Below are 26,326 nucleotides of genomic sequence, written 5' to 3'. Positions count from 1 at the left end.
CTGATGGCGGCCACCTGGAGTAGGGTGTGGGCATAGGAAGATGGGATTCACCTGGGCTAAGACTGTGCTTTTAAGGGCGGTGTCACGGGGATGCCAGGAGAAGCCAAGAAGAGCAGAAGCCGAAAGAGAAGCCGAGAGAGAAGCCGAGAAGCAGAAGCAGAGATCACCAGAGAGCCCAGATAGAGTGAGGATTTGCTGGGGGCTGGGAGGACTGCCAGCCTCCCGGCCCCCCAGCACCTCTGCCTGCTGTGAACTGGGTAAATCCCAATAAAAGCCTGCAAAAAGCCCCTGAGGACTCTGACTTCTCCTTCACCCAGTCTGCTGGATCAGAAAACCTGCACTGTGCCCATGTCCTGCCCTTACAGGGCTTAATGTCAAATACCACAAAAAATTAATGAGCAAAGATGCAAACTGGTTTTCACAGGGATGAAAGTAAAATGGCGATTACATACAAAAAAAATGATATCAACTTAATTAGTTGTCACTTTTTGCCACCTTTTCACTGCTTGTAACAAGCAGCTCTGGCAAGTACAGGGCAAAACGGGCATTTCAAAAACTGCTGAAAGATAAGTGAATTGCTGCAATGTTTATTCTTTTGGATTTTTCAGGGTTTTATTTTTTTTGTATTTTTTTTTAGATTTTAAAAATTTTAACATTTATCATTTTTTACATTTTTTAGACAATATTTGCTTCCCCCCACCTACTCAGGTTGAGTCCCCATAGAATTTCCTTCCCCAAGGCACCCATGTTTTGAGGAAGCAAGTGGCATTTGCAAAAGCACATATCCTTTAACCCACGTACAGGACTCTAACCCACAAAAATAAAAGTGCCACTACTAAATATGTTCACAAAAATGTTAATTATAGCAATGTTTATAAGAGGGGGAAAATTGGAGCCAACTGGAATGTATGTTGAAAGGTGACAATTGAATAAACTGTGTTCTAATAGTCTGTGTATCTTTGGGTTTGTTTTCTGGGATCTTCTTCTGAAACATGATATGCTTTCACATTTGCTTACTATTTTTGGGTACCTATTTTAATGAAGTTAGTTTGTTTCAAAGCAAAGCCCAGAAAAAGAAAAACCCCAGGGGTACATAGGCATAAAACATGATCTTGGATCTCTAAAAAACATTGTGATTTATGGGAACCATGGATGTTAAAGCAGCAGGTGTTAGCCCTCTGTGACTGACCTAGAGGCATGTACACAGTAGACAGCTATGTGCAAAAAAGCCAGTTGCTGAGTCATTATGTAATAATTGTCTTTAAAATGAAACCCAACCTCCTACAGATGTGAATAGTTGTTTGTATATTGTTGTAGGCAGAGAGAAAGCCTGTTAAGTTTGGTCATATTTGGTGTTGAGTATGCTGTGTTTGATTACTTAGAAAAAGAAGGCAATTTTATAAAAAGCTGATTGTTGATAAAGGCCAATTTTTGCCTAATTTAAGCTTTGTTCAAAGCAAGGGGGTAGTTCAAAAGAAGGGAGAAGTCAATGCCAGTGAGATAGAGGAGTTAACAGGGAGTAACTCCAACATCTTACAACATAGAAAGTATGCTCATGCTTTTCTTTGCTTCTAACAATTGGGTTCCTTACAGAGCTGGAGGAAGTGACTGGGAAGGAGCAGACTCACTGGTCTAACGTACTGGACTGGTGGAGGGCCAAAGATGGGAACTCTTTTTTGGGTTTCTGACTCTGGTGGTCTTTGGGGTTCACTGGACCTGATGCAAGAGCAGATCAGGTCAGAATCAGTCAAAAGATTTGGCTTCTTCTGGATCAGTTCAGGAAAACAAGTTATGCTTCATGTGAAGGATTTGCCTTCAACCATCATCGCTGGGGATAATGCTTCCATCGAGGTCAAAGAAACTTCTGAGAGCAAGTTATTAGCTCACAGAGAAGCTGTGGTGAATCCCTGAGACAGTTTTGGAAAACCTAATCTCCTCTACTCTAGGAGAACTAAAATGTCAAATTGGGAAAATAATCAGAGCTTTATTATAAGAACCTTATCCAAAATGCACTGCAGAGAGGGGCTGAGTGGCGTGGCACTTTGGTACTTTGGTAGTCTCTTTTTTTTTTTTACTATTTAGAAATGCAAAAAATTGATTTTTTAAAAAGTAAAAATAAAAAGCATTTTAAAATGCAGAGGTATTTTTCCAGGGAACATTAGTCCTGTTTATGACTATTTTATAGTTTGAAGCCGTCTTCCACACAACTGAAAAGTTCTATGGTGGACACAGCCCACACAGGAGAAGCACAGGGGTTCTTATTGATGGCAGTCAGTTCCAAGAAGTGACTTTATGCTCTTTGGGGATATTAGACAGACAAAAGGAGATTGATCTGAAACTGACAGTTCCTTGAATGTATGCAAATATTGTAAAAACACCCCCTTTAGCTTAATAGTGGGGCTTCTTTTAAGGGAGAGATGAAAAACAGACTCAGAAGCTTTCCCCTTCTTGCTACACCAATCCTTGCTAAGAGAAAGCATTCTGCCAATGAACTGAATTGGTGGCTAGGCCTTTGTCAGGGACACTTACTAGCAATTTCAGGGAGAGGAAAAAGAAACAAAAACAGAAGTTGTGATGGGGGGATAGAAATGAATGAGGCGGGCCTCCCTGGTGGTGCAAGGAGTTAAGTCGCAGCACTCTGAAGGAATCTGAGTTCGATCCTGGCCGGGGAGGTGATCTACATGGCGCTGCAGACCTCTCCTGTCTCGCCTGCTGCTCCCCTCAGCAGTGTATTTCAGTCGGTCTGCCTGTTCTGCTCCCCACTCTGTTTCTGGTGAATCCTCTCACCTCCCACACCTCTGGTCTGTACCCCAGTTCTTGTATGCATAAATAATCTTTTTTTTTAAAAAAAAGAATGAGGAAAGAGGAGGGACAATGCATCTGGAAGAGCAAAAATGTAAAATATAAAACAAAGAGAGGGCACAGCCCTTGTTTCTACAAACCCTAAGTCATCTCAGGTCAGGGACACAGACATGACTGACTTGGGGACACTGGGCACTACCCAGCACCCACAAACCTGAGGGGCAAGGTATATTTGAATAGGAGTAGTTTCCATCCAATTTCCTTTATAATTTCTTAGAGCTAAATTAAATCCTTTCAGTGTTTTTCTGTTTTTCTCCTTTTTTCTAGAAAGTAACAGAAAAGCAGGGGCCAGGCTAGCTAGCAAAGACAAGGACGTGGCCACAGGGCATTTCTGTGGTTGGCACGGGGAAGCTATGGAATCTACTTTCAAAACATGCCCGAACAAAAACCTCACGTGCTTCTGGGTAACCTTGCAGTTGCTGAATAAACCGCACATGTCTCTGTGAAAAGCTCCTTCGCCCTGTGTGGCATTTCTGCTCTCTGGTTGGGGACCCGCTTTCCTAGGAGTTAATATGCTGGGAGCGCAGATGCCTACTCAGACCACTGGCTAACGAGGCTCATGCGTGTCTCCTCCTGTGTGCCTCCCAGAAGCAGCTCCGAGCTGGGACATCTCTCTGGTTAGCCCGCGCCAGCAAACAGGCAGGTCTGAGGCACAAGTGGCAGTCTCAGGTTGCTTCCTTGTCAATCAGCCACACGGTGCCAGATCATGACACACACAACCTTCCAAGAGCTCTCTCAGGCTCCAGGGGGGAGGGGAAACATATGGGGCGTCTGTTTTCTCTCCTTAGCCAATACCAGCCATGATGAGGCTGGTATTGTCCCTGTTTCCTCTCTCAGCATTGGTACAACATGGATGGCACCTTCAGAAATTTTTATCTATGAGGCACTTAGCCGTCTAGGTGAAACTACTACTCAAGCCCACTGCTGCTCAGAGGCTTCTCAGCATTTGGGGGAAGTTATATCAGTTACCTGTGGTTGAGCAGGGTGCTTCTACAGTGACCCTGGGACCAGGACGGATGGTGAGCTGCTGGTCACCTGTGTGTCGATGGACATGGGAGAGCCCCAGAGCCCTCCGTTGACAAGCCAAACTTAAAGGGGGTTAGGGAAGCACCTGCTTGATGTGCATCTATTTTGTTTCAATCAATCAGTTTTGAAAGTGATTTTCCTTTACACTGAAGGGTGAAGAGCAAAGAGGAGGGTGATGAGTACAGCGTTCTTTCAAAGCAGATAAAGAAGAAAGGAAAAAAGGAGGTGAGGGGGGAGTTCTGACGTCCTCGAGCACACTTTCATGCCCTCGACTAACTTTTTTTTTACTAAGAAGCTTGCCTTTGTTTGTTGAGACTGAAATCAAGATCAAATAGCAAGTGCCTTCTAGGACAAAGTGGTTAATTTGGAAGCATCTTGAAACACCCTGCCTCCATGGATGGGGAGATAATCTCTTCACTGTAACCTTTAATCTTGGTAAAGAAGAACAACCTGGGAGTAGGGAAGGGTCAGGGAAAGGGAGAGTCCAGATAAAGGACTGAGAGAGTGGGTCACATGCTCAAATTTATGCTGGTTCCCTACCTCCTGGCCCCTGTCCTGCACAGGACACGACTCACTGTCTGCTTCCGAGAACGATCCGGATTCGTCGCTGGAGTTGGTTCCATAAGATTGCTCACATTTAATTTGGGGTCGGACTTGGTTGTACATTCCATCTGCCATCAGGCCTGGTTCCTGATGTTCTGTGGCAAGGAATCTGGCTCCTTGGGAACAGGGCGAGGAGGAGAACTCACAGAGAGGGAGGCTGCAGGGCGAGCCCCCGCTCCCATCTTCTGCGTAGGAATAGGAGGAGCAAGAACTGGAAGTCCTGGTCCTGGTCTCCAAGGGGGGCGAGCGGGGGCAGACTTTGATTGGCACCGGGCAGCTAGTGTTGGGCCGCATTCTTCCTGGCAAGTGGTCAGTCATCAGCCCACCATGGGAGTAGGCCTGTGAGCTGGGGAGGGACTGGCTAGCCCCCACCCACAGCCCCTTTGACACCGGCTCAGAGAGGTCTTTGTCCAAACTGCTTACCCCAGAATATGAATGCACTGAAGTGCTCACTTGGTCACATGTGCTGGAGGAGAAGATGACACTTCTCCGGTCCAGCTCTCCTTCCTGTTTACAGAGTGCCTCCAACCCAGGCCCCTTTAGGGGCGACCCCATCGTGAAGTTGGACGCATCCTTCTGGCCCATGTGGGGCTGTCCGTAATTCCCCGGGAAAGGGGCATAGTCAGTTTTAAGGTCACCCTGAGTGATCCCCTTGTCAAAAGGGCATGCCGAACTCCTGGCAAAGTGCTGCTGAGATGTACTGGGCAAGCCGGACAACTCTACACTTTTTGTTATGCTGAATAGAGACCTTAAACAGGAGGGAGAGGACACACTCCTGGATCGCTCCAGGCAGGTGGCCCCCACAGGGGGGGCGGGGGCAGGGGTGGGGGTAGGTTGTTTCCTGTCCATTTCAACATCCCCCACTCTGTCCTTGATGTCAGGCTCATCCCCAGACAGGCAGAGTGTGATGCTCTCTTCCTCATTCTCTTCGCTGGGTGGCTCACTTTTAATCTGCCCCATGGCAAGCCCCGACTTGATGCTGTTGCCAGAGTTATCTTCATTGAATGTGCTTGCAAAACCTGAGGTACTGTGTGATGATGCATTATAGACATTCTTGGTACATGCAAGCTGGTATTTCTTGTATCTGGGATACTGTGTTAACGTGTCCTTTTCTGAGCTCTCCTTGGTGTCGGCGGGCACTTCCGACTCAGGCAACAGAGTCTCTTCCTTTTCTGCTACTGGGATGGCAGTGGCCTCGAAGCTGATAGGGTCTGGAAGAATCTGGTTCCTGGGGCAAGCCATCTTGGCCGTCTCGGAATCCATCGTCTCCTCCTCTTCGTCTTCCTCCTCCCCGGCGGAGTTCTCATGGTCCTCGTGGGGTCGCTGGCACGTGGTGTCCTTTCGGCACACAAACAGGCCATCCTCGCTGTTCAGGAGCTGGGTCTGCAGGAAGCTGAAGCACGAGTCCTCCAGGTTGTGCATGCGCAGGAACTCAGCACAGCGGATGACCTCGCGGATGTTTTCTCTGCTGAGTAACAGCTTGGCGGTGTAGGCAAACTGTAACAGCGGCCCAAAGCCCCTGGCCGTGACCTGCAAAACAAACAGGGAAATTGCCCACGTTACCAGCAGCACCGCTATTGTCCCGAATCCCTCAACTGTAGCAAGATAACCAGACAGTGCTAATGTCCCAGAATAAAGCCTGCAAAGGAGCAGTTAATCTCGCACTGGGTCAGCAATGATTCTGCTTCCAATAATTAGTGTCTGTCTGTTGCAAGCCACCGCTGTACTTCATCACTGGCACACAGAATTGAAAAGCACCAGGGTCAAGTGGCTAAACAAGATGACAACGGGTTCTGTGTTTACACTAATGAAATATCCTGGCAAAAATGCACGGTAACAATGGCAAGCCTATTAGCTGGCCTCCCAATCAGTTCTGTTGAGAGCCATTCTCCATAAGGAGTGCTGTGACACTTCTTGCAGCTTACTCGAGCCAAAGAAAGGCTTCAAAATTTCTTGTCAAACGCAATACTGGCAATTGCCCCATTGAAAACTGAAAGTCCATGAGGTTTCAAAAACAGTTTTTCCCCACTCACAGTGTTAAAAGAGACATTAAAAAACAACTCCCTGTTTTGCTCATTCATCACGGTCTCTAGTTGGGACTTTTCAATCATGAAGTCATACCTGATCTTACAATGATATCTTACAATGATTGGTGACAATCAAAAGCCACGTTCTCAAGAAGAAATGAAATCCTGATTCATAAACAATGGGGTGACAGAGCTAAACAAATCAGCTGTCATTTAAATGGCTGAAGCTGCTGAGGGGCACAGGACATGGACTATTCCTTCCCTAATTATTAGCTGCAGCTTTGTCATGCAGCTGTCTTCTTTTCTGGTAAATCTTCAGGGGCTAAGCCCACTGTCATGTGCTGTTCATCCATTACATTTTCCACAGATTGAAAATGTGCTATTTATGCACAGTTTGTGCATAACACGCACATACACATAGAGAATGACTTAGGCAATTAGAAATATGTTGCTAAAGGCCAACTGTTTTTTCAGATGGAAATGGATTGAACTTGCTAGTGTTCAGGATAGACTTGCTTACCCAATATGCAAATCATGCATCCTCCAGTTTCTTGCGATCACTGCTGACCCCATAGGAAATGAAGCAGGTCTATGAATTATGTGTACAAATCAAATGAAAGCGACAATCATGGGGATCCTTCTTGGAAGCTATTGTAGCAGTGATTAAAAAATACCTGCTAGAATTTTGCCTCAATAAACATAGTTGGAAAAAAACTAAAACATACCTGCTAGGGAATAAGTGCCACGCGAGATAAACTGGCAAGCTCTGTAGTTAACTTCCATGTGTATTAAATTCCCTACAGCACACAGAGCCAAAATTCTTGTGAGGACTTATATTGTTCTCACAAACTCTTGTTCAAGATTTGGTGTGGGCATCAGTTCCCCTGGGAACCCTCCCCAGGCCTCTTTGAGAAAATGTATTATACCATCCTGTCAGTTCCATACCCAGAATGAGGAAATGGCCTAGATTCCCCAGGGAAGCACTGATTTTATAATGCTGCATGCTCTCCAGTAAGGAAACCGAAAGGGATTTTAATGTAATGTTTTGAAGCACTTTAAATAAAATTTCAAATTTAAAAAATGAGTCGTTGAGACATTTGGTTAAGAAAAACGCACACACACAGGCTCCCTGGTAGCCTAAGGGTTGAGTCTTGGTGCTATCACTGTGATGGCCTGAGTTTGATCCCTGGCCAGGGAGCTACCCACATGGTGCAGCAGACCTCTCCTGTCTCACCCGCTGCTCCCCTCCGCAGTGTATTTTAGTGGATCTGCCTATTATGCTCTCCACTCTGTCTCTGGTGAATCCTTTTCCCCCTTCCTTCCCCCCCGCACCTCTGGCCTGCATCCCAGCTCTTCTGCGCAAAAATAAATAAAATCTTTTTTAAAAAAAAGAAAAATGCACAAACAAAAATCAACCCCTCCTGACTAACAGACCCACATCATAGTTGTGTAAGAGCACTTATGGCTGTCTTACTATTATTACACTTACTTATGTCTGTTTCCACCATAAAACAGCAAGCTTTTTCAGATCAGTGATTATTTCATTTCTCTTTGTAACTCTTTGTAACTAGCGTCTCTAACGTGGAAAACACCTGTTAACTGCGCGCGGCCTCTGCGCCGCCAGTTTGATCCCCGGCTGCTCCCCGGCCACCAGAGGAGGGTCCCACATGGCGCGCAGACCTCTCCTGCCGCCCGCTGCTCCCCTCAGCAGTGTACTTCGGTCCTTCTGCCTGCTCTGCTCCCTGCTCTGGCTCTGGTGAATTCTCTCACCCTCCCTCCCGCACTTCTGACTGTACCCAGTGCATGTATAAACAAAACAAACAAACAAACCAGCAAACAAATAAATAAAGCATGCCTCTATTAAAAAAAAAAAATTAAAAAAAAAAAAAGAAGTGGATTTCTTTAAAAGCTTGTATATTACTGAGTATGTCCATCTGTGCTGCTAACATGTAACTAGTATACAGAAGGTGACAACACAGTCTGCTTGGAGATGGTTGTCTCAAGTTACTTTTGGAGCAAGGTATTATGTAAGCCAACAAATCAAGTCAACCAACCAACCAAAGGCAGGCAAGAGTTCTTATTTGTCCTGTCTCGTAGGACCAAAATTAAAAAGGAGCTCATCTGACCTACATTTTTGAGACCTACTAAGCTGACAAGGTAATAGATTCAGTAAGTGTAATACTTACTATATCCATTTTTTATACATGCTTCAAGGAACCCTTATAAGATAGTGCAAAGCAAGGAAGCACATATTTACATGTAACCAAAAAAGGCAATAAGACAGTCACAAGACCTATTTCTTCACTGTAGCATGGCTTCACCGCAATGAGTGAAATGGCAGAATCCAGGCAGAGTTGACCCCTCCATAAATAAGCATCTTCTGCTCAGCAACTAGGCAACCTGCCAGTTGCTGAGTGGATAATACACATCTTGAGTGTTGGCAGATGTGCTTACTATACAGGAAATGGGGCAAACGCATCTCAATGTCATTTACGTTTTTATACAGTGCTCCTCATACTCTCATTGTTATCACCATTTCTCTTTTTGATACTGATGGTTTCAGTAAACTTCACCACTGTGCCTCACTATGCCTTTTCTACAGAAAATTCCTATGAAGTCAGAGACACCCGATGGGATCATCAGATCAGCTGTGGGCATAATCACTCGCCTCATGGCTGCAAGGAGCTGGAGAAAACTTCTCCCCTCAGTGAACAGGCATCATTGAGAACAGTGTCCACATCCCAATTCTGATCACCAATCCTTATGGGCTTAGGAGACAAGATGAGCTTTAAATGGTCACCATATGGTCAAGAAAGAGTCACAAATAAAAACAAGATTGGAAACTCATCTAAACCCAAGGCCAGAGTAAATATCTTTTTTTTTAAATCTTTTTTTTAAAAAGATTTATTTATGCATACAAGAGCTGGGGTACAGGCCAGAGATGTGTGTGGCGGGGGGTGAGAGGATTCACCAGAGACAGAGTAGGAAACAGAACAGGCAGATTGACCGTAGTACACCGCTGAGGGGAGCAGCGAGGCGAGTCAGGAGAGGTCTGCTGCGCCAGGTGGGTTGCTCTCTGGCTGACTGGGAATTGAACTTGCGCTGCAGTGGCTGCGGATAGCTTCATAGGTTGCGTCTTAACCCTTGCGCCACCAGGGAGGCCACAGAGTAAATATCTTGATGATGAAATTTTGAGAGTCCACAACTAGCTCTTCTCCCACATTGTTATGGCAATTTCCCAGAGAAATCAGGTGGCACTCAAAGAGCTGGAGAGAGAGATTTACTTGTCACACCAGAGGGCTCAGTGGAATAGCTCCCAAAAGGCTGAGCACCCAAGAATAAAAATGGCAGGGATTTATACAGTTTGTATGAGTTTGGGATACAAATTGTATGGGATATAGTTTGCTATCCTATCTATCATTGCATAAGCTTTCTTTATTGTTTGGGAAGGGGGTCAGAGTCGCCATGGCTACCACTGTGAACAAGCAGTGCAGTACACCCAGCAACTTCTCTGCTCCAGCAACCAGCAGAATCTAGGGAGCAGACTTCCCCAAGCAGCAGACTTGGGAAACTTTCTGCTTCAACTTGAAGTCATCCATCCATCCATCCATCCATCCATATGGTGTTAAGCTGCTCTTTCTGTCATTGGTGGCACTGGGACTGTAGGGCTGGGTTGTAACAGAGCCTGGAGGAACCTGCAGACTTGGTGAGCTCACAGTCTGGTGCCAGTGGGCCCTGTCCCAACCTTGGGTATTTCCTAGGGTCACATCTAAAAGCCTGCGGCACCTCAAAGGAGTTTAAATACTGTGTTGTTATATTGAATTCTGCTAAATTTTGCTCAGTTTCTGTGTGCAAGGCTTTGTGACTCAGTTACCATTCACCAAGCACCTCCTAGTACCCAGCATCATGTTAGCAGGCTTTCATAACACCCAACAAGTCAGGCATAATTGTTTTTATTTTATAGACAAGGAAACTGAGAAGCAGGGAGGCGAAAGAATCTTAGAGCTAGGAAACAGAGCAGCTTGCCTCAATGCAATGAATTCCCTGTCTGTGTTTGCTCTGGATCAAGGATACCTTCTGAACTGCCAAGGGAGTTCCTCCCAGGAACCCATCTCTGGTGCACTTCACACCAGTTGTAATTGCTCCAAAAACAAAGAGCAGAAAGCATGTGCCCTTCACACCTGCAAGCCAGAGGCTTTTTAAATATTGGTTTAGCCTCCATCTTGAGTAGCTGTCTTTCTATTTTTAGGAACCACTTAAACTCACTCATTGTACTTAGAAATAAATATCCAGATACCAAGTGAAGTTGTATGTTTATGAAACTGACTGTGACCACAAGTCTGCATTGTTTTTACTTTCTGTTTTGAACAAATAAGGTTTTAACAAATAAGAGAGGGTGGTAGGTGGAGAATCACACACAAAACTAATGACTCATAAAAATGTTATTTAAAAGGTAATGATCATAAGTTAAAGTGGAATGAAGTGACTAGAAATAGCAAACCAGAACCATTTCACAGAAGCTACTGGAGCCGAGATTCACTGCTCTAAGGGGAAACAGGCAGCTCTATAGTAAAATTCATTGGTCAGGAATGGACAGAGGTTTGATAAACAAATACCAAATATTAGAGACACCTGGGATAACAGACTTGCATTTTGGGTGAGATGTTTTGGATGGATTTTTTTTAAAAAAGATTTATTTTATTTATGTATACATATAAGAACTGGGGTGTAGGCCAGACATGCGGGGGGTGAGAGGATTCACCAGAGACAGAGTGGGGAGCAGAACAGGCAGATCTAGTGAAATACACTGCTGATGGCAGCAGTGGGCAAAATAGGAGAGGTCTGCTGCTCCACAAGGCTTAGTTCCCTGGCCGGGGATCAAATCCATGCTGCAGTGGCTGGCAATAGCTTAATAGTGCTGAGACTCAACCCCTGTGCCACTAGGGAGACCTGGATGGATAAATTTTAAGAGTATCTTTTATCACATACCCGATTCCATAAAGTACAACATACATTGTGCTGCAGAGGAGAACGGAGCAGCCTTGTGGGACTAAGGTCTGGGTGAGGGCAGGAAGTAACACACACCTTGTTCTCTGGTGCTTACAAAGAGTGCTGACCTCATCTAGCATTTGGCACACTCAAGGCGAGTGGCACTGTTAGGTTTCAGGTCTAAAAGAAACAAGCTCAACCACCAGAGTCATGAGCTATAGTGAATCCACCTGTGGATACTGAATTGGAAATATAACCCACTGACTATGACCCTTAGTCCTTTATTTCTTTGAGTTCTGATGTAGCATGTCTATACTGCTGATAAAAAGGAGGTGCTAAGCGGGTGCCCAGGGAGACAGATGTTCAAAGCAAATATCTACAATGTAATCTAAGTAGGTACCAGATATTGGCAGGGTGCTAAGGGAGGACAAAGTGGGAGCATTAACTGCTAAGGGCACCAGTGTAAGTCTTTCTGGAAGGAGTGACCTTTGCCTCATTGTTGAGGGCTGAGTTGAAGTTCATTAGAATAAGTTAAAGTACAGGAGGACTGCCTTGCTTATCTTCAGGTTTTCCCACAAACGCCACTTTTTTTTAGCCTCCCAGTTGAAAATTCCACTGGCAGAGGGCACATGTTTGGATGCTGCTGCAGAGCTGGGGAGCTTACTCTCTCAGGAAGTGCCAAATTGCTGGTGGACAGGGTGTATGCTAGGGAATTTCTAACAGTTTCATGTGTTTTTTTTTTTTTTTTTTTAAAGAGCTGGGATATAGGCCAGAGATGCGGGGGGGCGGGGGTGTGTGTGTGTGAGAGAGGATTCACCAGAGACAAAGCGGGGAACAGAACAGGCAGACTGACTGAAATACACTGCTGAGGGGAGCAGCGGGTGAGACAGGAGAGGTCTGCTTCACCATGTGGGTTTCTCTCTGGCCGGGCTGGGGATTGAACTTGTGCTGCAGAGGCTGCGGATTGCTTCATAGCGCGATGCTTAACCCCTTGCGCCACCAGGGAGACCTTAACAGTTTCATCTTTCTGGACGATTACAGCCATCAGGCAGTCAGACCTCAGGTATATACTGAAAACAGGGCTTGGGAATTTTTTATGAGACCTGGACTATCACTCTCTATTTAAGGCCCATGTTACAGTCTCTCAGTGGTTTTGGCAGTATACACACATGGCAGTATACACACAGTATACACCAAGTTCAAGTGCAGAAGGCTGGTTAGAGGACTCTGCAAATTTGTGACTGCTCCCTAGGAGAGAAGAAACATGCTTCTCAAGGTCCTTTTATTACAACCTTACAAAACAGCCTCTACCTTCACAAACACCACACACATACACAATGATGCTAAATCTTCTAGACACTACAAGAGTTGAGGAGATGAAGATAACAGTTACACCAACAGGATTTTTAAAACATGAGGCCACTGACCACCCCACTAGATATTATTTGCACAGCAGGCACTGGTCAAATGAAGAAACAACACTGGAGACAACATGCTCTTGCTCCTAACCTCACTACAATGCATCCCATCCTGCAGGGACCACTTTAGCATGGGGCTATCACATCTAATCTTAATCTTAATTTTCTATAATGAATACCCATATTATCACATTTTTCTCCCCAAAACAACATGCTATAAAACACACTATTTTCAGGATATAGTTGTTAAATTAATTAATCTCATTATTTCAACAAAGCTTCTGGTGATTTTAGTATTAATTTTAGTTGAAGATAGAGCCAGAAAAATGATCTTGTTTCCATTCCTAAGTAACAACACAAAACTAAATCAATATCCAAATTGATTTATACAAATGAGTATATTCTTTTATATAGTGAGTTGTTTTTTTGTTTTTTTTTTTGCTAACGAAAAGCATTATCTGTGCTGGGGAATATAGTCAGAAGCATAAGACTGACTTTTCTCTATTGTGCAGGCTTGAATTTGGGTCTGCAGTCACAATATAAAGTTCCTCTCCTATTTGTAAATCTGTCCCTGAGATTGCCTATTCAGTCACTTAATTTTTTGTTTATTTCCTCATTAATTCATCTACCAACCACACAGGCACTTACTGTGTACTGTGTGAGGTCTGGGGAGCAAGCTTGCTTGGATTTAAATCCCAGTTTGACTCTGTACCATTTGTGTAATTTGGGCTGGTTATTTAACTTTTTTGTGATTTAGTTTTTACTACTCTGAGATAGGGATACCCACGGTACCTGCTGTTAGTAAAACCTTTGGAACAGTGCCCAGTACTGAATAACAATTATCACTGGTGTTATTAAAAAGATAAATAAAATGTAGTCTCTTTATCCAAGGAGCAAAGAGGGTGCCCTGGGAGACAGATGTTCAAAGCGAATAACTACAATGTAATCTAAGTGTAATCTAAGTGGGTACCAGCCATTGGCAAGGAGGGAGGACAAAGTGGGGGGCATTAACTGCTGAGGAGAGTAGTGAAAGTCTTGCTAGAAGGGGTGACTTTTGTCTCAGTGTTGAAGGCTAAGTTGAAGTTCATTAGACGAAGTTAAAGTAGGGGATGACTGCCTCCCTCATGTTCAGGCTCTCCCACAGAGCCCACTTTCCTGGGCCTTATTTATAAGCGTCCTCTCCCACCCCAATACCATGACTGGCTACATGGTTTTCGGGACCCAGTCCATAGTGAAAATGTGGCCTTCTTGTTCAGATATTAAGAACGTCAAGATGACAACAGTATACATCTGAGCATCCCTGTGAGAGTGCATAGGTCATATGCCCATTAATATAGCCCTGTCAACACACACACACACACACACACACACACACACAGCCTTTCTTATCAACCTGTCACCTGCAGTTGCAACCGGTGCCCTGATTTTAGTGGGGTAATGGCATTCTAGGGTACAGGTCAAACAGTGGCATTCCATCTGAGTTAATCTCCAAAGGCTACCTGTTATGGCCACTGGAAATCAGCAGGGAGGTGGGTGGTGACGGGCAAGATCAGAGATATCTTGTACTGAAATACATGGTCAGTCCACTAAGTTATTTTTTATTGGTTAAAAAGAAAATCCTGTAGGTCTAGAAAATAAAAGACCAGGCTAGAGTCCCCATGATGCAGGCATGACCCCAGACTTGAGTCAGGGCAGAGACTGGGGATTCTTTCCCAGGAACTCTTGAGGAAGGACTCAACAAAACTCATGCTTTTGCTATGATTACCTTCTCACAAGGGCTTACAGAAATGTACTTCTTGTGGTTTTCCTAAATCATGAACTAAATTCAACCTTTTTATTTTATTTTTTTTTAAAGATTTATCTATTTATGCTTACAGGAACAGGCCAGGGGTGTGGGGGGTGAGAGGATTCACCAGAGACAGAGTGGGGAAAAGAACAGGCAGACTGATGAAATACACTGCTGAGGGGAGCAGCGGGGGAGTCAGGAGAGGTCTCCTGGGCCATGTGGACATCTCCCTGGCCGGGGATTGAACTCGTGCTGCAGTGGCTGCGGATAGCTTCGTAGGTTGTGTCTTAAACCCCTGCACCATCAGGGAGGCCCTAAATTCAACCTTTTTAAATCAAAAAAGCTTTTTAAAAAGTATTCAGAAACTGTTCATCAGAACCAAATCCCTATCCTTCCCATCCATCCATCCATCCATCCATCCACCCACCCATCAATCTATCTAATGTCTTTATGCTTTAAAGTTGCACTACTTTAATATGAACAAAGCAGGGAAATCTAGTTCTGTCCAACCACTAACTTTGACTTCTATATTTTAATTTAACTTTAGTCTGTCATTATAAACTCACATGCTGGTTATTTATTATTGTCTTAATCTCATGCCAACTCTTATGTTCCCCTCTGTAATGCTGAGACTAGGAGTTCATAAACTACATTTCCCAGCCTCCTTTTCTGGCTGACTTTACTTCGTGCATAGAAGGTATTGGTGGGTGATAGCCTGTGGTTTCTTCTGTTTCTTATGCTTTTCCTTTCCTTCCCTGGGGGAGTGTTCTCAAAATGGCTGTATCCCTGACTCCCTAGTGGTGTGTTTGGAAGGGGCTGTCTCCTCAATCTATGCAGCTCTAGGCAACAGTCCTTCCTCCATGCTCATAAGTCCCTTTGTCCCCTCCAGCTGAGGAGTAGTAGTGGTTTCCTGCAGCCACTAAGCACTGGGTTAATTCTCCTTCCCCTTTCTGGTCTTCCACTCTTCCAACACCTGTGTAACCAATTCCTTGCTTTACATCCCCTCTGTGTGAAACACCTGGTGTGGTTTCTGTTTCCCTGACTCAATCCTCATCCATTTTTCAGATAAGGAAGCCAAAAAAGGTGAAACCCACAGAGCCCAGAAAGGTGAAGGGATTTTCCCAAAGTACACAGCTGGTCAGTCAGGGCTTATCTCAAGTCTTCTGGCTGTAGAGATTAACTCTCATTCTCCTTTCCTACCTGTTGCTGTCTCTCTGAAGGGAAGTGCTGTCTCACTTCAGAGAGAGTCAGAAAAGAAATGGTCTTTCACAGGGAAACACATAACTCTAAGTTTTATTACTTACTCTCTAAAATACTCAGTTTTATGCAGCTCTATCCAAAAGCGTCTGGCCAGATGGATGTGGAACTTCCCTGAGAATGAAGAAAGGTGAATCTCACCCTTGTTCCTGACGTTATTAATATTATCCCAATTCAGTTTCTAGATTTCTCCTGATGAATGAAGAAAATGGCTATCTCCCTCTCTTGCTTATTGAAACTCAGGAAGCCCTTTCTCACACTGGAATATAAGTTAGCTACCTCAGCTTAGTATCAGTGCTTAGAATTTGGGAGACATCAAAGCAGAAATGCCTTTCTCTGGGGTAGTCAGGTGACACCAAATTAGAAAGGCAGCCTGATAAAGCTGATGTTTAGAGGGAACATGGTGTGTCCCCTGTCTATGTCACTGGCTCAGAATTATTAAGGGGCTATGTAACAGCTGAAACTACCTCTCTGGTATTTCTTTGATTATGTCAGGATGGATGAGAATAGAGAAGGGGAAGTGAACATTCATTATTATCTTTCCTGGTGACACCTTGGCCTGTGGAATCTTCATTTCAACTGGATGGTTTTAACCCCTCATCTCTTTCTTCATGTGTGGGCTTCATTTTATCAGGTATATTTCCCAGGTGACAGGAGACAGTTAAATGGTCATATATATACTTACACATATACAATGAAAACAACGTCTCCCTTCTGAAGATAATATGAAGTTCATGGAAATTTTTTTTAAATTCAATTTCAGTGTAAGTGTAGATCCTAAAATAGGCATTAAGTAGTAGTAATGTTTAACATTTTTGGGTATAAAATGAAAGTGAGAAGCATCCCACTCACTGGTAATGAAGTAGTAAAACCTGCATCGAGGTTTATAGTTTCATTTGAAAAACCACCTCCAACAGAAAATTATTTTTTAAAAAGATTAAAAAAACTACCTAATTTCTATTTTAAATGACCCTTGCTGTATTCAAGAAACCAATGATGTTTCTAGACCAGAAGTTTCTTGAGTCAAGATTTGGTTTTATCTTTTCCACCCCTCCAGTCATTTCAAACCCACCATCAACCACTTGATTTTCAACCAGAAAACACAAAACATCCACGGACTCCAGGGATGATCAAGTTCTATTCTTCACTGAAGCCTTCTAAGGCTCTTCTTATTGAACAAAATTCTCCTTCTTGAAACCCAGCCAGCTATGCCACAGGCTTCAACAAACATTCCAGCCACTGCTATAGAGGACAGAACTATCATCTCCCTCAGCCCATATCCTATTTTCTAGGAATGCTAACAAAGATTTATTTCATTGCCACTTATTTCTGGTGCTGCTAATTAATTAGTAAACATAGTTGAACTTTTGTTTCAGTATGTGCTACTGATAAGCCACATGTCTCTTCATCTTGCAAAATCAATTTTTTTGACCCAAGAGTGATTGCCTCGATATTTAGAAATAATTCCTTTTATACAAATTGTACTTACAAAGTCAAACTTTGTAAGGTCTACTTTCTTCCATTTTTTTTCTTAAACCATGATGCCACTTTTTGATTGCCAGTTGATGTTTTCCTGGTATAGGGTAAATGAATTAAGCAGGCTATTTATGCCACTAGCCTCTGTGGCCATCACCTGTGGCCTTGATCATGTTCATGCAAAAGGTGCTTGGGAGCTTGGGTGCAGGGCATGAGTGCGCGACTATGGACACCTGGAGCATGGGTGTGCATGCATGTGTAAGTGCACACCTGAGCCTAGAGACTGGGAGAAAAGCTGTGGCAGCAGCGGCAGTGAGGCTAGTGGTATGACTGCGGAAGAGGAGAGACCATGAGACAACACGCAAGAGAGATCATCAGAGGGAGTCCAAAGAGCATAAAGATTCTCAGGGGACTGGGACACTCCGTGGTTGCCAGCCTCCTGGCCCTCCTGTCACCCTGCCTGGGCTGTGCCTGTCTCTTTACATGCCAGCCTCCCTGTTTGGTATGCCTGTGTACCTGGTTTCCTGAGAGAGCGTTAAAGCTTGAAAATCCACTAAGGGCCTGGGGACTCTCTTTGCCTGAATCGATAGTGAACCTGCCCTGTGCTTACACATCTGGTCATAACACATTGTATTCCAGGGTATAAATGCAAAAATATCAAAAGCAGGGTCTGGAAGAGATATTTGCATATCCATGTTCATAGCAGCACTGTTCACAATAGCCAAGAAGAGGTAGAAACAACCCACATGTCTATCGATGAATGAATGGATAAACAAATTGTCTACACACAATGAAATATTGTGAAGCCTTAAAAAAAAAATAGAAATCCTATCTCATGCTACAATATGGGTAAACCTTGAGTTCATTATGCTAACTGAAATAAGCCAGTCACAAAAGGACAAATACTGTATGATTCCATTTATATGAAGTACATTAAGTAGTCAAATTCATAGACAGAAAGTAGAATGGTGGTTACCAGGGGCTGGGGTTAGGGGAAGGGAGGTTGTTTAATGGGTAGAGAGTTTCAGCTTTACCAGATAATGGTAGTTTTGAAGATCCATTTAATAGCATGGTGACTATTTTTTAATTAAGATGAAGGCTTGCTGGACATTAGTATACTTAAAAATGGTTAAGATGGGAAATTTTTATGTTGTGTATTTTTTATCACAATAAAAAAGTCTTGAAATATTTTAGAATGTGCAAAATCTCCTCTTTGGCTGCTATGTTCTCTAGGATGCTGTCTTTCAGAATTTTTAAAAAATATTATTTTATATATTTTTTACATCATTCTTCATTTTTGTACAATGTATGCTTTCTCATCTCGGTTATAGTCCCCGTGAAATTCCCATCACCAATTCTTTCTGTCTTTCAGAATTATAAGGATCCTCTCCTGTGTATGCTTGACAATTCCTTTAGCTAGTCACTATTAGGACCAATATAGCAATTCTACCCTTGAATTGTCTATTTTTTTTGAAAGTGAAATTGCCAATAAGGCAAATCAATAACCACTCAGGTATTCTATTAGTTGAAGGGAATTCTGGTTGCTATTCTTCTAGCTGAGTTCTGCATCATGCCTCTGCCCTGCTCTAATTTCATAAATGAAAACAGGAACTTGGAACCTGTAATTGCCCTGAATACCTAACTCTCAGTGAGCTCCTACGACAATATCAATTTTGTTCTCTCTTTTCTAATCTCCTCCTAGGACTCTTCTGAGGGCCTGTGTCTTCAGGATTTGCTTATAGAGCTTCTGAACATACAGTGCTGCTCTGCTTTTCCACTTAGTAGTTGCTTTTTTATTTGAATATGGAATTTCTTCTCATAATCATATTCCAATGTGATGTACTTTTTGCTCATTTATGTTACTTGGGTTACCTAAGGAATTGTTTATCACCCTGGTAATAATCTCCAATTTAATTTTTTACTCCTGCTTTACCCATTGATGGTAGACAACAGACTCTTTAAGTATTGCTTTTGTCTCTGCTGTCCCCCTGGTTTATCCAATGATTCACCAAATTCATACTTCACATCAGTGTCAAACCTGATTGCTTCTGCAGTAATTGGCATCGTGAATTTAGCAGGATATTCATTTCCTTCATCTCCCATCACTTTCAGTTTAAAATACGAGTTCTTGTGCACTGTATGTTCTCAATAGCTAGTAGGTGAACTGAATTGAGATCGCCTTGGCAGTGCCCACTGGAGCAAGCAGGCGATTCAAATTTCTCCTTCACATGATAATCCATCACATATTTAAAGACATCTGCCATGCCTGATTAGGAAATTTCTTTTTCTTCAAGAAACACTACAAATTCTAAAAATAAGCATATCATCTTCTCAAGCAGAGCCCTCTCCTGTGCAATGAAAGTGGGTGTTACTACGGTTTACAGAAGGAACAAGGCTACATATTACCTGATGGGCATGGCCTATACAATAGAAATAACAGTATGTCTACTATCTTTAGTTTCCTTCATCTAAGTCCTTGACTAACCACCATATAACAGAAGTTGAGACATGCTGACTGGGTTACCCAAGGCTATACAGTAGTAAGTCAGGGAAAATTTACATATGGGAATGAGACTTTTTGCCAAAGGGACTGTACATGTCTGACTTCTCCTCACTCTTCTGTTTCCTCAGTGGGCTCTGTCAATGGGCAAGAGTTAAGGCTGATGCAATGCAGGCACCATCTGTGCTCTCTGGGATTTAAACAGAGGCCATCAACACAAACCCCCCGAGTGTGAATCGGATAATGGCTGCCCTGGAATCAGAAGGCTAGCATACAGGACACACAGCTCTGCAGCAATCTGGGCACATTTTCTGCACTCCTGCTTCATTGCGAAGCCAGGTTTGCCACTCAGCCACCTCCCCTTCCTTGTCCCTGAGTTCTAATCTTTTCTAGATGTGATTCTACTTGTCAAGGGAGGGAATGAAGATTCCATCCACCAGCATGACACAGCTGCTATTTTTGTCTGGTCTGTTGGGCTCTTGCTCTTCAGCCTTTCCTGGGCTGCTAGACTTTCAGTCTTGCACGTGACATCTGTGGGGACTGGGGGGCAAGTCTTTGTTGAGAAGACTTCAGGCAGCTGGGGCCTGAAGGCAGGGTCCTGTTTTTGACAATGCTATCATCTCTGGCAGCACTGTTGCTGAAGCAGGTGAGGCAAAATTTCCAACAGTGACTGGTTGGTTATGTCCTGTTTCTGTGGGGCTGAAACATACTTCTCATGCCACCGAAAGGGTGGTGATAAAAGGAAAGAGGTCACAGGTGCATCCAGAAGGTACTTTAGAAGCTGTTTGGGTCATCTATTTTGAATGTGGCTTGGAACTGTTATGAAAGACCTATTTACTTACAGTCCCTAACGAGGAAAACAGCCTTTCTACTATAAATAAAAATATCCAAACATCCTGAAAACTAACTTTTGGTTTTTGATAAATACCAAGTCTCAAGAACACCTGCTATTCTTGTTTGGGGTGAATCAAACAGATTCTGAACATACCTTAATGGATGTGGGTTTCAGCATCTAAAATGCCTGGGGGGGGGGGTTCCAGAATTTTGGTGGTATTTTAGTTAGTGAAGCTGGAAAGCAGAAACCTAACAAGTCATAATGAAAAACAAGGCCTACAGGTGGGATGACAGGAGAGCGCACCACCCAGGCAAGTCAACCTCTGTCCTCCCAAAATGGCCTGGCCTTGGCAAATGTCAAAAACAGCCTCATGGCTTTCGGGGAAAGGCTCTTCCATAAGCACCTAAGATTTAAAATCTTTCTCCACTGGAGAGAACCTGGTGGAGAAACTTCAACTGTAACTCATGAAAGGGAACAAACAGCACAATAGAAAAAGAAATTATCTGAGGGGAAAGGCTGATAGTGCACAGAAAGCCACAGAGCCAAGCAGATGGGACTTCAGGAGAGGACGCAGAGACCATCGCTGTAGGAACTGTAAGATCGAGGGGAAAAGACTGGAAGCTGGTTTGAAAATGAAGACTGAGTTGCAAAGTGGGTGAGCAAAATGGAGCCTTCCTTAGTCTGCTAAGTGAGAATAACAGAACTATAGGTTTGGGGGGCATAAGGGGGGGCTCTTCTAGATCAGCTTGAGGAAAAACAAAAATCTCTTTTACATGAAAGTAGGAAAAATGAGAATTAGCTTGGAAAATATTTCAGAAAGTCAAACGGGAAAAGGAAAGAATATAAGGTGAACGGGTAAAACTGAAATGTCTAAGAAGCAAGCACAACAGGAGAAAGAAGCTGGGCAGGGTCAAAGTTCACACGTAGCTCCAGGGACACTGAAGCCAAGGAGGGAGTGTGACGTCCCCTCTCCCTCTCCAGGGAGTGTCATTTTGCCAGCTCTGTGACAGGCCTTCTGTTGTCCTGTTCCTAGCCTTGTGTCCCTGAAGCAAAGCACCATCCCAGCCAGCTGCGAAGACATCCTACCCTCTCACTGGTGGTAGGAGAGTATATAGTTTGCTTCTCACCAGGGTCACAGAGCAGACAGCGGAACGCTTTATCTGGCATATGGAAGGTACAGAATGTCAAAGGGGTTTTTATTGCACCTGACCAGATAATTAGGTAATTAGCACTGTTAACTGGTAGGGCACATCCTACATGCAGCTGCACATCTCCAGGGAGGCATATTTTAAAAAATGTACTAACAAGAGCTTTTTATTATAATTTTTTCCTGGAGAGCATTTCGTTTCTCAAAAAGGATGCCAGGCACGTTCCTTCTCCGTGTCAGTATGGCCCTCTTTCACTTAGTCAAGCTGGACTGCAAACAAAAAAGAAACGAATCTACTTCTGGTTCCCCACGGATCACACAACAAGCCCTGTGGAGCTGGAAAGCTTCTTTGTTCACACGCCAGGCCCCCACCTGGGTGGTGCACAATTCTAGGAAGATGGTCTTGCTGACAGACAGAAGAGACCAGGAGAGGGAGCACAAGAACACAAGATAATTCTATATCTGGGTCGCAGGGCAAGTCTTAGAAAGAGAGCCAGGCAAGCAGAAGCACACTGCCTCCAGAAATGTATGTGGGATCTGAAGAGTGTACTTTTTGGAGAAAAGAAAAGGGAATTTGGAACCGGTTGTTTGTTCATCACAGAGGATACATATTTTTAGCTGATTATACTGAATGCAGATCTAAAAGGTGACTAGTTTATCCCTGGGTGCTAACGTTACTTTACGAAATGCTAAATCTGTCAGTGATTAGTAGCAAACTTTAGAGCCAGCCACTTTGCCTAGATGTTTTAGTTTACCTTCAGCGCACACCGGTGCAGCAGAAAATGTGTTGAAACGGCACATGTACAGACTCAAATACAGACCAGTGGGTCTCAAGCTACAATATTGAGCTGGATCAGGCTGATGGGAAGAGAAGGCTGTGTCATCCACTGCCAGAATAAGGCGAGGACCAGGAATCTCACTCCTTGGGGGATTCATTATATGGGATGTTACTGATGATCACCTATCCCTTGCAGGGTACAGACCATTTGATTCCTTTAACAGATGCATACCGACCAACCCCTGGGATTCCACAGCATCTTAGGTGCTCTGTGTGTGTGTGTGTGTGTGTGTGCGCGCGTGCGTGCATGTGCTTGCAAGCTAAAACAGTGAATAAGGAGGAAAGGGTGCCTGGCTCGAGAGATGGAAGGACAGAGACAAGTCAGTGGAAAATTACTACAAAAAGTATAAAAGTGGAAACACAGGTGTTGGCAGAAGGGCATCTACCTCTGAGAAAGTGGTGTTTATCCTGAACTCTGAGTGAGGACTAGTCAGGTACTGGGTGGAGAGAGAGGGACATGCAATGAAAGGGGAGACTCTGCACGTGGAGTGGTGTAGCAGGAATATGGCTTTGATGGGGCTTTGGGGTGGCCACGGCTGACCCTGGAGAAGAGAGCAGGACCAGGGAGGCTGTTCTGTGTCAGGCTGAGGAGGCTGGCCATCCATGAAGGGCCACCGGAGTCTTAAGCAGAAGAGTATTGGGGCCATTACTCTGGCTACATCTGGGGAGGGGAACACAGGTCTCAGAAATCCAGGCACATGTCAAATGCGGCAGCGGCGGAAGGGAGATGTATGTAGCCAGATGAGAGAGATCATTAGGAGGAAAAGTTGGTGATGTGTCAGAATACAGGCTGAGTCAAGACTGAGAACAATCAGAGGAGGCTCACGTTGCTTCTAGCTAATTAACCAAAACCATAACTAGATACCACATTGTGGAAAATAAGGTTCTTGTCAGAAGTCACCAGGGACACTGCTGGTGACTGTTAGCATAGGAATGATACAAAGGTTCACAGGAGTAACCAGGATAGTTTAGGATTCAGAAACATAAATTACTGAGGTGTCTCAGAATTCTGTAGCCTAGACCTTTCTTGAAGGGAAGACAACCATCGATGCTAGTCAGTTGTTTAAGCTACATATGTAGCTGACTTGCCCCCAAACAGCAAACTTGCCCAATAAATCATTTTGGTCTGGCAAGTTCTTAGAGAATTTGAGGAGTCCTTTTTTTTAATCTTTAAATAAAGATAGATGAATTAATACTTTATAAGCTGACTTGTTGAAAATAGCTATGTCAGCGATGGGGAAAAAGCAGGGGAAAGGCAACCTACCTCCCTGGCCCTGTTCAGTGACTTTGATGATAATTAAAACTGACTAGGGCAGTGGCCAGGGTTTCTACTTGGGCCTCTAGAAGCTTCTTCCATCATCACTTGAGTGGCCTTCAGACTTCACAGTGCTGACTCTGATCCTCCTGCTTCCTTTCATAAGAATTCTTGTGATTACATTGGGTCCTACTGGATAATCCAGGATAATCTCCCCATCTCAGGATGCTTAACTTAATCACATCTGCAATGTTCCTTTTGCCATGTAAGGTAACACACTCACAGGTTTTGGAGATTAGGATATGGATATCTGTAGGAGGCTGTTATTTTGCCTGCCACACTGGGTTACTATAAAATCTATGTAGCTGATTTCTTTGAAGTGTCTTATGTTTTCAGTGCTTCCAAACAAAGGTTCCAAACAAAGGCAGATCTTAAATAATTCAAGGTGACTGAGATATTGAGGTATTCATGCGATCAAGTGGAATGAATTGAGGAACCAACAATGGGTAAAGAAAAATGATAAATGTTTATTTCAGAGTTCAGGTATTTTCCCCTTGCTATCATTTTACATCTCAATTTTTAAAGACCTTTTCATCATTTCTTGTGAGAAGGTTACTTTCTAGTGCAGGGTTTATGTGACTTATCTGTGGCACTGGAAAACCTTGAACAGGAGCTAGAGATACTTTGTTGTCTCCAAATCTACAGGTGACTGTGACTGTTGGCCTTGATTTCTCACTTGTTTGAAACAGAGACATGTGCATCTGTAATAACTTATTATGGTCACCACTGAGGCCAGGGTTTAAGAACATGGGCTCTAGAGTTAGACTGCACAACCTTATATTTGGGATCCTTGATATTAGAACGGTGCTTTGTGCAAGTTAATGAACCTCTCTTGTCTTGGTTTCTTCATTGGCCAAATGGAGATAGTAAGTGCAGCAATCCCATAATTTCAATGAGTTAAACATGTAGAGTACATGGAGCAGTGCCTGGCACACAGTGAGTGATCAATAAAGGTTATTTTTTATTATCATCACTGTATTAGACACAAGGGATATAGAAAAGATAAAATATAACTCTTTTCCTTACTGCTGGGTCAGATGATTTTTAAGAACAATGTTTTATGATTCCCAATATATCATGGGGGGAAAAAAACAACTCCCTTGACATTGCCACTTCCCATGTATCATGCTGAGTTAGCAAGATCTTTTAATATTTCTCCTTGATGCCAATTAAGAGCACCAAGTCAAAGTTGATATGTAAAAATTACTGTCCCATTATTACCCGATGGCCTCGTTAATAAATCTTAGCTACATGAAGCATATGTATTTTTTTTTTTTTAGTAGGACAGAGTATTACCAAAACTAGAGCTCTAAGGGCTCTGGCTTGTTTACAACAGTACCTTAAAGTGGCTTGGTGCACAAATGCATGCCCATAAATACAAACAGTGTAATTTTCTTGGTTCAAAGATCATTTTCAAAAAGAAGACACATATACATCTATACTCATGGTGGCTTTCAAAGTAAGTTCTACAAGGTCCAATAAGTCAGTTTTGAGAGTAGGCTTTCAAATAGCTCTCTTCCACTTGAAATGTGAAGTGTGGCAAGTGGAGTGGATGTATGTTTTACTGAAAGAGTCAGCAATAGAAAATAGAGTACACTCACCGCTGTAGCAAGCCAGGAGGAATTTATACAGTAATCTGAAATCAGACTCAAAATTGGCTGGTGTTAGCCATTGAAAAAAAATGCCATTGATTTTGGGCTTCCTGATGATGTTTTCTGGGTGAGGCAGATCCTAGACTGAGAGCCAAGAAAAGCTTCAGATGCAGATTTCTTCTCTACTTTCAGAAGCAAGTGAAGAGGCAGAAATTGTTAACAGAATACAGAACAAAAATGAATATTACATTTCTACTTGCCTGCACTATCTTGGTATTAAACTCAACTAATTTAGTCTGTTCTAGTGGCTGAAATTCTTCCACCTTATTATGATGTATTTTGACAGATTTTAACAACTTCAGTTTTTCCTCCTTTCTCTTTTCTCTCTTCTATTCACACACTTCTATAAAACAGTGTTCCATTAAGAAGGAAAAAAACCCATCTCTGTAAGTCTATATATCTTTTCCTTTTGTTCTTTGGATACTAAAATCTTTGTTACTTTGCTCAAAGTATTTTCATATTCACTTGGCACATAATAGGTGCTCAATAAAGTAGGTTTCTCCCTTCTTTCTCTGCCTAGTCCCTAGCTGGTAACGTATTCCCTCTTTAATATTAGCTTTGCAAGTCATTTGTTAAATAACTGGCTTTGAGATCC

At 43.3% G+C, this 26,326-nt stretch overlaps 1 protein-coding gene across 1 annotated transcript in view; it reads right to left on the bottom strand.

Annotated features, from left to right (window-relative positions):
- BACH2 (BTB domain and CNC homolog 2) overlaps positions 1-26,326 on the bottom strand; it is a gene marked incomplete at its 3' end in the record, with an annotated part of 77,461 nt that overhangs the window by 11,111 nt on the left and 40,024 nt on the right. The window contains exon 2 of the mRNA XM_084227713.1: positions 4,429-6,021. Coding sequence (XP_084083839.1) covers positions 4,429-6,021 — 1,593 coding nt within the window. The remainder of the gene's footprint in view (positions 1-4,428; positions 6,022-26,326) is intronic.

The sequence above is a fragment of the Talpa europaea genome, assembly GCF_964194135.1.
Source record: "Talpa europaea genome assembly, chromosome: 2".
NCBI lineage: Eukaryota > Metazoa > Chordata > Mammalia > Eulipotyphla > Talpidae > Talpa > Talpa europaea.
This window is presented reverse-complemented; position numbering and strand designations above follow the sequence as displayed.